The sequence below is a fragment of the Miscanthus floridulus genome, chromosome 10 (genome assembly GCF_019320115.1).
Source record: "Miscanthus floridulus cultivar M001 chromosome 10, ASM1932011v1, whole genome shotgun sequence".
Classification (NCBI taxonomy): domain Eukaryota; kingdom Viridiplantae; phylum Streptophyta; class Magnoliopsida; order Poales; family Poaceae; genus Miscanthus; species Miscanthus floridulus.
Genome location: NC_089589.1, coordinates 14487406 through 14498360, shown reverse-complemented (window position 1 = coordinate 14498360; position 10955 = coordinate 14487406). Strand labels below are relative to the sequence as shown.

Genomic DNA, 10955 nt, shown 5'->3' with positions numbered 1-10955 from the left:
AACCCTTGTGTCCTCCGAGCACACCATCCGAGCCAGACGCGCAAATACAAATTTACTCGTCGGTAGTCCGAAAACACCGATATAAATTATATCACAACTGCCAGTGATGGCCGACAGTGATTGTGTGTTCTGTACTAGTGGTATACCTTTGTCTAGATAGCCATGATTCTTGGTCATGAACCCAGGATGGTAGCCCTCGATGACTAGTCTCTGGGAAACTCAAAATGTGTGAGGTTTGGAGTTATTCTAGTTGCTAGTAATATGGGCGATTTTTGGAAGTGGTAATTCTCCCTCCAGTACCAAATAACTATTATGAACATAATTAAACCTGCTTTATTAACCATTTCAAAATGCAAACCATGTTAATCACTGCATGGTGAGATGCTTTATGACCGAATCCCTGCTACTTCCTCAAATCATGAAATAACCCTAAGTAGGGTTAGGACTTGTTGAATACCTTAAGTACTATTGATGGTGAAGATGGAGATCAGGTTATTCGAACCCTAAGTTGCATGTAGGCTCCGTACCTAGATGCTATGTTAACAGTCTTTGGTCGCCTCTATGAAAAAAGTGTGTATAACACCAGGTAAATTCTCTTCTATATAAATTTGTATGTAATATTGATAAAACACCATAATTCTACCTCTATCAGCTACTCATCCAGGGACCAGGAAGGTGGATCATGACAAATGGTGTGCACTAGCGCATCCAGTGAAGTTGAGTTACCTTGAGCATGTTTGAATTTCATTTCAACTCAGTGGACAGGTCAAATGAATTCAAGTTATTCAAACCTCTTTAGACTTTTGCTCCTGTGGAAGCATCCGATTTTTGCACCTGAGTATCTCTTGCTCGTTGGCTGCCAACTCAATACCACGGAGGGTTTGCCTGGTGAGGCATCCGATGAGAATAAGAGAGCATCCGGTAAGCAAGCAGAGTTGCTCCTGATCTGTGTTTTGGGTGATCTGGGAAAAATACTTCTAGTGATATCATCCAGTGGTGCTCCGTTGCATCTGCTAGCCCATTATTAATTGTTTAGGTTTTGCTCCTGCTGAGTCGCTACCTTCACCAGAGCTTCCGGTGGAACGTCGAGCATAGCGGGAGCCCGTTTTCTTTAGCTTCTTTGTAGTGTTCCATGCTTTCCTAACCTCTTGTTTCTAGGCTCAATAGGTCCGTTGTGACAATGTGATCTTGATGATAGCTAGAAGATGGACTTGCCATCAATTTCGGGATATAGGCTGCCCTATAAGTTGGGTGGTCACCATGCATTCCAGTCCTTCACGGTGGGTGGTTCCTTGATGTTGGGCACTTGTTCTTGCTTCCTCAACGTGGAGTGTGTGCATTTATAGTCCAAAACACATCCGTACAGTAACAACAGAGTTGACTGACGCATACATATTTATTAATAAAAAAGAAAATAAAAGATACATTACAGCTTAGTCCGGAACTGATCAGGACTAGTAATTAGAGAACAACAGTAGTGAACACACGGGAAATCAAATGACCAATATAATAGCCATGAAGAGGACAGTACGCACAAATATTATTCTCAGGATCGGAGGGAGTCGGAGGCACTGGTGTCAGGGCCTCTCGGTCATTAAATTTATTTATTTATATGGTGTATGTCTGAGTCTGCATCGACACAACACCACTCACGCTGGGTTCTGGGGCTTGTGGTGGCCGCCAGTAGCCTCATCATGCGCCTACTTGTCCGGCCCATGGCCATGCGTCTTCTCCACGGATGCGAGGAAGCTGCGCCAATGCTTGATCGCGTGATCGGCAGCCTGCATCCAAGACAAACCCGGAATGCATGGGAACTTAGTGCATGAAATCAGATCCATAAACTTTGTTCCATTATCTAAGAAAAATTGAAATCAGATCCATAGATGTTGGTGCGTAGTATCGCCATACAGCAAACCATGTACATACGTACCAGGTATATGTCATGCTGCCTCGCTCGGTTGATGTCCCCCCGTAGGACGGCGGTGAGGTCGCGGGACTCATGGCCTTCTTCCTGGTGTGATGACGGTTGGTTCGTGCGCGGCAAGTCGTGGTCCAGCTTGCACCAGAGATCGAATCGCTTGTTGACCCCATCCAGAAGCTCGACGGCGCGCTTGCAGACAATTGACGTCCCCGCATCTTGGGCAGATGCTTCCTTGGCCAGCTGCCTATGGGCCTCCTGCACCATTGCGTCCATCGCTGGCGTTCGGAATTGGCCGGTTGCAACCATGTGAGCCCCTGGCAAGCCTGTAGTTGCCGCGCGCTGCATCTGATAGCTCGACACCCATGAGTGGATGCATCCAACACCCAAGCCCTGCTTCAGGATACCCACCATGGCGCTGATGTCCTGGTCGATGCCTCCCAGGTCAAGTAAGTTCCTCGGGGCTTCTTTCCAGGACTCATCGGACTGCTTGAACTCCTTCCACTTCCTCTGCAGCAAGCTCGCTGCGATGGCCTGCAAGACCGGGTCATCTCCTCCTTCCTTCCCGTGGACGGCACTAGCAGCCTCCTCCTTCAGGACCAGGAATTCTTTCAGAACGCTCATAAGCAAGTCTAGCACCTTGAACCGGACCATCTGCTGCAGGACCATGGGGTAGGGTGGGCAGGGGTTTGCAGGAGGAGATGAGCTGTTGGCCACGTGAATTGGGAGCGACACCGAGCAAGTGTCAGTGGTGATCGACTGCCTGCCCGGCGCTTCCTTGTACGTGGCCCTAGCATTAATCCCATTCAAAGTTGTATAGTAACCCCCCGACCAACTCCCGGTACGATAAGAAAAGTAGACAATGAAGTCTTTCACCTCCCCAGCATAGAGCGTGCCAACCAGGATGCCTCCGGAACTCCCCCGGAGTATGTAACCCCCAGGGTCGATCCTTGTTACCATCAAACTGTTTGACGAGATGTCAACGCAAGCGTCGACGGCTACTACGGTCTTGAACCCAGCTAAGCAGAGGGCAAGTGCCTCGATGAACTTGTTGTCGAGGTTGTCGGTGATGGAGGAATAGATTCCGTAGGATATGTTAGCGATATAGTGCAGCGCCTTTGGGTCGTGAGCCTTGCCCAAACCGAAGGTGTGGACTGGGTACTTTCGGAGGAGGCCTCGGATAGGATCCGTGGGGGCGATAATCTCATCGCCCCATTTGAACTGGCCGTCTAGACCATCCGAAATGAGAACGACGAAGCCTGCACGCTTCTTATCCGCTCGGTCGTCCAGGAGCTGTGTAATATTTGGTACATATAAGTTAAAAGAATAAAAAGGTGAAATCCAAATTTAATCAATGTTTTTAAAAAAGAAAAGGAGTCCATCTCAGCTACAGTTGAAATAATAAGTGAAATTCGATGTAAAGACTGAATACATTACTTCATCCGATCACAGATGTAGGTCCATCTAGGTTTGTCCTGACTCAAACTTCTCTAATTTTGTCTGGCAGCATCCATAAAAATATATTATATTCAATGAAAGGAGTTATATAACTTATATATTATAAAAGTTGTTTTCACAATGAATTTAGTAATGTCAACCTTGTATTGTCAATCTATGTAAAATTTTAGATGTGGATGGTCATGGTAAAAGCTAAAAAGTTTTGGCTGAGGACAAACCTAGACGAAACTAATCTAGATATAAATATTTTGTAAGTATAAAAATCTTTTTCATTGATTAAGTATAAATATTTTAAGAATTTTTTAATACCTCTACAAATTCATGGAATAAACACTCGTTTTTGCTGCTTCATGGTAGACTAAATTAAACTTTGCTTATACGATCATTGCATCATGTAATTACTGCCTTTAGAGTTGATCTTTTATCTGACCTCTATGGCACTATACCATCATCTGATCATGTTATTATTACCACTAGCCACTTGTGCCCGCGCTTCGCTGCGGGTGACCTACTTAAGACATATTTTGTTCAAATTTCTTTTTGATACGAACAAATTTGTCCCTCTTACCATCATTGTAAGATGGGTAAAAAATTATCTATATCTGGGTGCAACGGACGCTTCCGTCTACCCATGGACATTAATGCCAGCAGTCCCCACTGCCCACTTCGCTGCAATAATGAGCATCTGCTTTCAGCAGGCAGGCATGCATGCACATGCACATGCACATGCGACTGCTTCGTTGCAACATGAGCATCTGGTGTCCACTCAAGTATGCATGCATGCATATGCACACTCTCACTCGCTTCAACTAAGCCTTTAATCACCGCGGCCATACAAATGAGGTTTGGTTAATTAAGTTAACCAGACGTACATCAGCCCAAACACCCTGTATTAACGCAAAGCATGAAATCAATAACATGCCTTATACATGGAGCAAGTAAGATTAATCTGCTAAAGAGATTTCGTTGGCATTGAATCAAGTAATCCTAATTCCTAATGCACTGGTTAGACTAAGGTACAGTAATTACCTTTGAAAAAGGTAGAGTGACTATGCTAAAAGAAGTAGAGTAACTACACTATGCACTAAAAAAGGTAGAGTAACTATACTAACGGACCAGTCACCCATACATATTACCGTAACTATCCCAACAAATAGTGAGAGCCAGAGTTAACTTAACTGGACACACATGGTTTAACTTATTACTTATTATCATGTGTGTTGATGCAACCATCGAAACTACTACTCGAAAGACACGAGAGATATTACTCTACGAAGACATGAGTGTGTGGGAATTAAATGTATGTATAGCTAACGCTATAATGCATGCATGCGTGTGTGCGTGTTTTAAGTTTGTATGCACCCAATAGAGGTAATTTCAGAAAGTCTGAATTGTTTGTTAGGTCTAAATAATTTCAACCAACAGTACTTTCAGCCATGGCTTATCAGCCAAGCGAACAGGGCAACAAATCAGCCAACAATACTTTCAGCCATGGCTTATCAGCCAAGCCAACAGGGCATTGGTGGGTTAGGCCCTAAATGATTTTGGAATGCAGGATGGTACAATTGTATTCCATCAATTATTGTATTATCTTTTTTTATTTACCGTAAGCTCCACCAATGTTTGAGGAGTGGTAGTTTATGAACTAGTATTTAATTCTTATGCGCAAGCCTAAATAAATTCATATTGGGAATCAAATGGAGTAGCTAAGTTCACCACATACCTTCACAGCATGCTCTAAGCTCGGTTTAAAAGCAGTGTCACCCATAGCCACAAGCCCATCCACCTTTTTTTCGATAGCCGTCCGACCACTGCCAGATATTTCTAAAATGCCAGTGGTATTCTCTTTGATGACCTTGTCGTTGAATGCTACAATGGCAAGGCGGTCGTCATCACCAAGCTGCCTTATTATGAACTTCATGGCATTTTTTAGCAGATCCAACCTTGATGGCATCTCTGTTTGTGATGCCGCTGGCCAGCTCATGCTTTGGTTAATATTGATAAGTGTGACTAGGTCAATGGGGGCATGGTTCTTCATAGATGAGGGTGATTCAACGCGCACCACTGCTGCCCCATTTAATGTAACTGTGTGTGAGTTGTCTACCAGAAGTATAGGGGGGTTCATGGCAACGCTTACTCTGACTTTCTCTGGGGTCATCGTGACCTGCATTCGCATTTTAGAATTAAAGAAGCATCTGAATATCAATACCACTATCTTCTGTAAAGTAAACAAGTGATGTGTGCAACCAAATTAATATTTTAAACATAGCATATATATATATATATATATATATATATATATATATATATATATATATATATATATATATATATATATATATATATATATATTGAGCAATTACTATATATAAGGGAGGATCCGATGATAACATATTAAATAAATATATATATATAAAGAACAAGGGAGTTTATCTGCTAGCATAAAAGAAAGAATGAGACAAATTTACTAACAGACTCCAGCCACGTGGAAAAAAATGCTACCCCAAATGTCCCGTCACCATTTATATTGGATGGACAAAGGTGATGTGTGTAGACTTAAATTGAAAATACATTCATAATGTTAAATTTCAATCCATTTGGAAATGTAGCTCAACAGAATTTTGTGGCAGAATTGGTGTCTCGGAGACTGTGGCAAGGACCAAAAACCTCACACTATTGTCCACTAGTCCATCGACCCATGCCGTTGCATGGGCACTAGCTAAGAGATATAGGTGTTAGAAAATTTGTGCACAAGTTTTGGGCTCATAACTAACATTGCTTATCTTTGGTCTCTCTTATTTGCTCATAATCTAAAACAATACTTATGAAAATACTTTCTTATTTTTATATGGATGTGATGGAGTTTAGTTTACCAGTTGCTATATACACCTTTTCATTCCAATTCGTAGTTGTTCCCTTAGCATTGCATGTCCATGCGTGTTTGACATGTATTTAGTTAAATTCCCACTCAAGTGTTCATATTCTAACACAACAATCATATAGGTATTTTCTTAGATTTATCCAGATGAGATAAACTTTAGCTACTAATTAATTTATATACCTTTTCATCCTTATTCATATTTTTTGCCTTTTCATCATGCCTCTATTTGTGTTTGACATGTGTTTAGTTAAATTATTAGATTCAGATATGTATTTGGCATGGAAATTTATATGCTCATCGCTTCTTGCATATATGTATACATGGTCTAAATGGTAATATATGCACATCATGTATGTATATCTTAAATTGGTTTTTTTTCTGTATTAACAATGGAAGAAGTGAGTAATTTAGAACCATATACAAAGTACTTTGTGATATTTTTTTTGCCTTTACAGACATAGTCCATTTAGATCAGATTTTAGAGGTTAGTTTATTTGGGTTATTTTTAAAACCTGTGAAGGTGGATAATTTAGATGCAAATTTAGGGGTAATTTAAGTGAAGATTAGTGGATTACTTTAGTTTAATTCTAATAATGGCAGTAGTGAGTAATTTAGAAAAAACTTTAGGAGGTTACTTTAGACTATGTTCATAATGACAACGGTGGATAATTTTTTTTAAAAAAAATAGAATAGATGCAATAGCTAGTATTATCATTATTGATTACAGTCTAAGAACTGATGGCTGGGTGTTTTTTTTTTTTCATTTTCTTGAGAAATTCTTAGCATATCTCATGAGGATTAATGTGGAGTTCAAAGGAAGTCCAATTAGTAATAGTAAGAAAAGTAACTAATTGATTACATACTATAAACAACGAGTAGTGCTAGCTGTATTGGCTGCCAGTTTCAACATACAAATGAAAAAGGTATATTTTACAAAAAAAAATCAAGTAAATAATTTTTTTGGTTTCAGAAAGTCTGAATTGTTTGTTAGGTCTGAATAGCTAAAAAACCACAGCAATTTCTGCATCAAATTAAAGATTAGGGAACAGGGAAGAACAGGATTCTAAGAGTTCTACAAAATTGAACCGCTATAGAGACAATGTAGTACTATCTTTAGTCCAAAATAGATTTTGTCATACTAGAATGTCTGCAACCAAAGTTTTAAAAATTTAGTCATCATTAAAAATTTAACCACTATTGTCCATCAAAAAGTACTTTTGTTGTATGAGAATGGGCTGGAAATTTCAACATTAAAAGTATAATAATAATTTTATTGCTTTTTAATACATTTAAAAGATTGTAATGCAACCAGCAGATATAATAACTATACTTTCATTGTGGAAGAAATGGGAGACGTCTGGAGTAGTGGTGGAAAATGGGTAGCAGTAATCCAAAGTATCCAGTACATGTATACGCATTAGTTTGTAAAATAGATGATAAAATGGACATATCTAAATTAATTTTGAATTGTTTTTAGTATCTAATTCGGATCCATATTTGTTATAAATGTGGAAATGGATATATATATAAAACAGTCTTCATTGTGAAGAATAAATTACTTCTTGAGACTATGCTCTAGTCTCTAACTTGACTTTAATCTCTTGAATGTGGATCCAGGTGGCAGGCCCACTATTAATGCACTATAAATGTATATCATTTTTAATAATTTTGAAACTATCTAAAAATAACCCGCATTCAACTTAAAGTTTAAACTATTTAATGACGAATGACATTGATTTTAATATGACCAATAATGCATAAATATTAATTTAACATGTCTAATTATATTAATTTTAGTATTACTAATGATATTAATTTTAATTAATATGTCTAATGATATATAATTTAACCGTCAAATGGCCCCTGTTCAAATTTTAAAAGTTGAAAACATTTAAAAGTTGTATATATTACTAATGACAACAATTTATGTGGGCCAGTTCCATGTGAAGAGCTGGTTGTAATCTGTGTATAGTTGTAGGTCTGATTGTGTACGGGTAGTATGAGTGAGGTGTGCGTGTGTGTGGTGTTGGTGTGTATATATATATGAACAGATGCTACGGCTGTATGGAGATGAGAAGCGTCAAAAACAAAAAGAACTGCCTCCGTTGCTGCACGCAAGGAATCAAGCGCTGTAGTAAAAGCATGCGTAAAGTCTAAGCAAGGACAAATTTTGACTTTGGCATCTCCTTGGTAGGATGCGTGATGTATATATATACGGGCGTGGTGCACCGGCCATCCTAGTGTAACTAATGCACCAGCGTCGTCTGTGACTCATGTGAACGCTAGGCCATGGCTTTGTGAATTTTTTTTTAGAAATAGATGGCTATGTGAATGGATTTAATAATATTTATTTACTTGGGTCCCACCGTTTTACTGCGCCTTGCCTGGCGGTCTGCACCTGAATTAGGATACAGTAAAAATCATGCGGTGGTGACAGCAACCCGCACTTCCTGGCTCGTATGAATAAATATAAATGCGGTGGTGACAAATGCATATTATATATTTATCGATGTAGCGCCATCCCAATTGCACATGAATTTGGAATTAAGGAAATTCATAAATCAATAATATGTACCTGCTTTCCGAATATGGCAGTTAACAGCGACAGGGGGAGATGATCCGCCCACCTTGATTGGCTCAAGAAGACTGAAAATCAACGGAGGGAACCAAGGGTCTTTGGATCTTATCTGAAGCACAGCTCTGGTGGAGTTTCTTGTTTTGAGGACCTGGAATTAATTTGATGCGGTAGTATCGGGTAGTGAGGAGGAAGCAAGAAGTAACAGTTAGATCGACAAGTTAAGCAGTGAAGGAGTTTGTCCCTTGCATCAGCCTTATATATATGCAACCCGAAGCACTAGAACAACATCTGGAAAAACCAAAGAATCAGTAGATCAGGATGCTTGAGTCTCTCGGGCAAGCAAAGGTGAGAAGCATAAATCAGCTGAGACTCAGTGAAGAAAGGCATATTCTCAGGTGAGCGTGAAGGAAAGCACATACTTTTTTTTAATAATAAAGGAATAAACATCTGACTTCATCTAGGGATGAAAATGAACGAAAAAAATCCCGACCGTTTCTATATTTGCAGGATCCAGTTTTCGTATTTACGGAAACAGGAGAGGAGATTTCTAGCACAGTGACAAAATTGTAAGATTCACTCCTTGTTTTCTTCTTGCCATTGTGATAGTGCCCTGTAACCAGTGCATTCCCCCTGAACAAGACCTGCAAAAAAGTTTTCGGCGGTAATTATCAAACACTATTTCGTTTCTTGCAAGTAATATTGTCCAATAAATGGCAGCGCACCTCCTATTAATAGCAAAGGTATTGTTTGATTTGGCCCCTGTTTGTACCATATATGAAAAAGATCAAGAATGTTCATGGGAGGTCCTAGACCTAGAACCAAATAAACAGCTCGCCAAAGGAATTTAGCGTAGGTGCAATCAAAGAAGAGGTGTCTAGTTGTTTCATCTCTACAACAAAACATGCACGATTTGTTACCGCTCAAATTCCTTCTTGTTAAGTTATCTTTGGTTAGTATCACTCTCTGACAACAAAAAAATTAATTTCCAGTGGTATCTTGGAACGTCAAATTTTCTATGAGACGATGATGCGGGTATTGATAAGGTATTTGCACATGGAATTTACTGTAAAGTTACCATTATTTTTCAAAAGCCAAAAAAAAGTATCCCTTTCATCTTGTAAATTAATGTTCACAATTCTTGCTACGAGATTGTTCCACTCTAACAGTTTATTCCTATTAGTGCCCGTTTGAAGGAAACATTAAGAGGAATAGTACTAAGTATTGAAGCACTGTAGCTGTTTTTTTGTAGAAGAATATTATAAAGATTTGGGTATTGTGCTTTTAGAGCATGTCTTCCCAACCAGGTATCCTCCTAGAACCTGAATTGAGAACAATCACCCAGCTTAAATTTTCGAAGCTTTATGAATTGGTCCTTTACCACCATTAAACTCATCTATAAATGAGAATCACTGGTCCTTTTGGAAACCCATGTTAAGGTCTTGTCTTTAATGTATTTATTCCGGATAAGTTGTTGCCATATTCTATCTTCATTACACAACTTAAACAACCATTTATTTAATAAACACTTATTTTGAATGTCTACGCTTTGAATACCTAAACCTCTATGCTCTTTGGATTGGCAAATGATGGACCACTTTGCTGGTCAGTATTTATTTTTATGTTAATCGTACTACCAAAAAAACCATGATCTATAGTACTCTATTTTCATTAGCACTTCTCTAGGGATCTTGAAAAAAAGATAGTATAAACATAGATAAACTAGATAGTACTAAATTAATTAATACTAATCGACCACCCTAACAAAGCATTTTTCCTTTCCAACTATACAACCACTTTTCTATCCTTTCTTCAACTGTTTTTGAGTCTTTGTTGTTATTCGTTCTGTAGTGGATTGTTCTCCCCAGGTAACGGAAGGCGTATGTTCCTAATTTGCTGCCAAATAATTGTGAATATTGCATCTCACTATGATTAGCTTGCCCAAAACAAGAGATTTCACTTTTATGGAAGTTTATTTTTAGACACGATAATTGCTCAAAAGTGGTTAAAAGCAACTTCATATTCATTGCTTGTTCAATATCATGATCTAAAAAACACTGTGTCATCTGCATATCGTAAAATAGATCATCCATCTTCTACTAAATGTGGTACGACCTCTTTCA

At 39.0% G+C, this 10955-nt stretch overlaps 1 protein-coding gene across 1 annotated transcript; it reads right to left on the bottom strand.

Annotated features, from left to right (window-relative positions):
* Positions 1-1403: 1403 nt before the first annotated feature.
* LOC136487840 (uncharacterized) lies at positions 1404-9045 on the bottom strand. Its single transcript, XM_066484951.1, has 4 exons — positions 8833-9045; positions 5100-5540; positions 1931-3211; positions 1404-1781 (listed from the first exon to the last, which is right to left on the bottom strand). Exons 2-4 carry the CDS (start codon positions 5532-5534, stop codon positions 1701-1703), a joined length of 1797 nt encoding a protein of 598 aa, XP_066341048.1. The 5' UTR covers positions 5535-5540; positions 8833-9045; the 3' UTR covers positions 1404-1700.
* Between the last annotated feature and the right edge of the window lie 1910 nt (positions 9046-10955).

Bases quoted from the DNA above. Each gene is read 5' to 3' on its own strand.
- LOC136487840 (XM_066484951.1), bottom strand. From the start codon at position 5,534: ATGACCCCAGAGAAAGTCAGAGTAAGCGTTGCCATGAACCCCCCTATA. The intron at 3,212-5,099 runs GTATGTGGTGAA...AATATTACACAG, and splicing joins GCTTAGAGCATGCTGTGAAG to CTCCTGGACGACCGAGCGGA. The intron at 1,782-1,930 runs GTACGTATGTAC...TCTTGGATGCAG, and splicing joins GGCAGCATGACATATACCTG to GCTGCCGATCACGCGATCAA.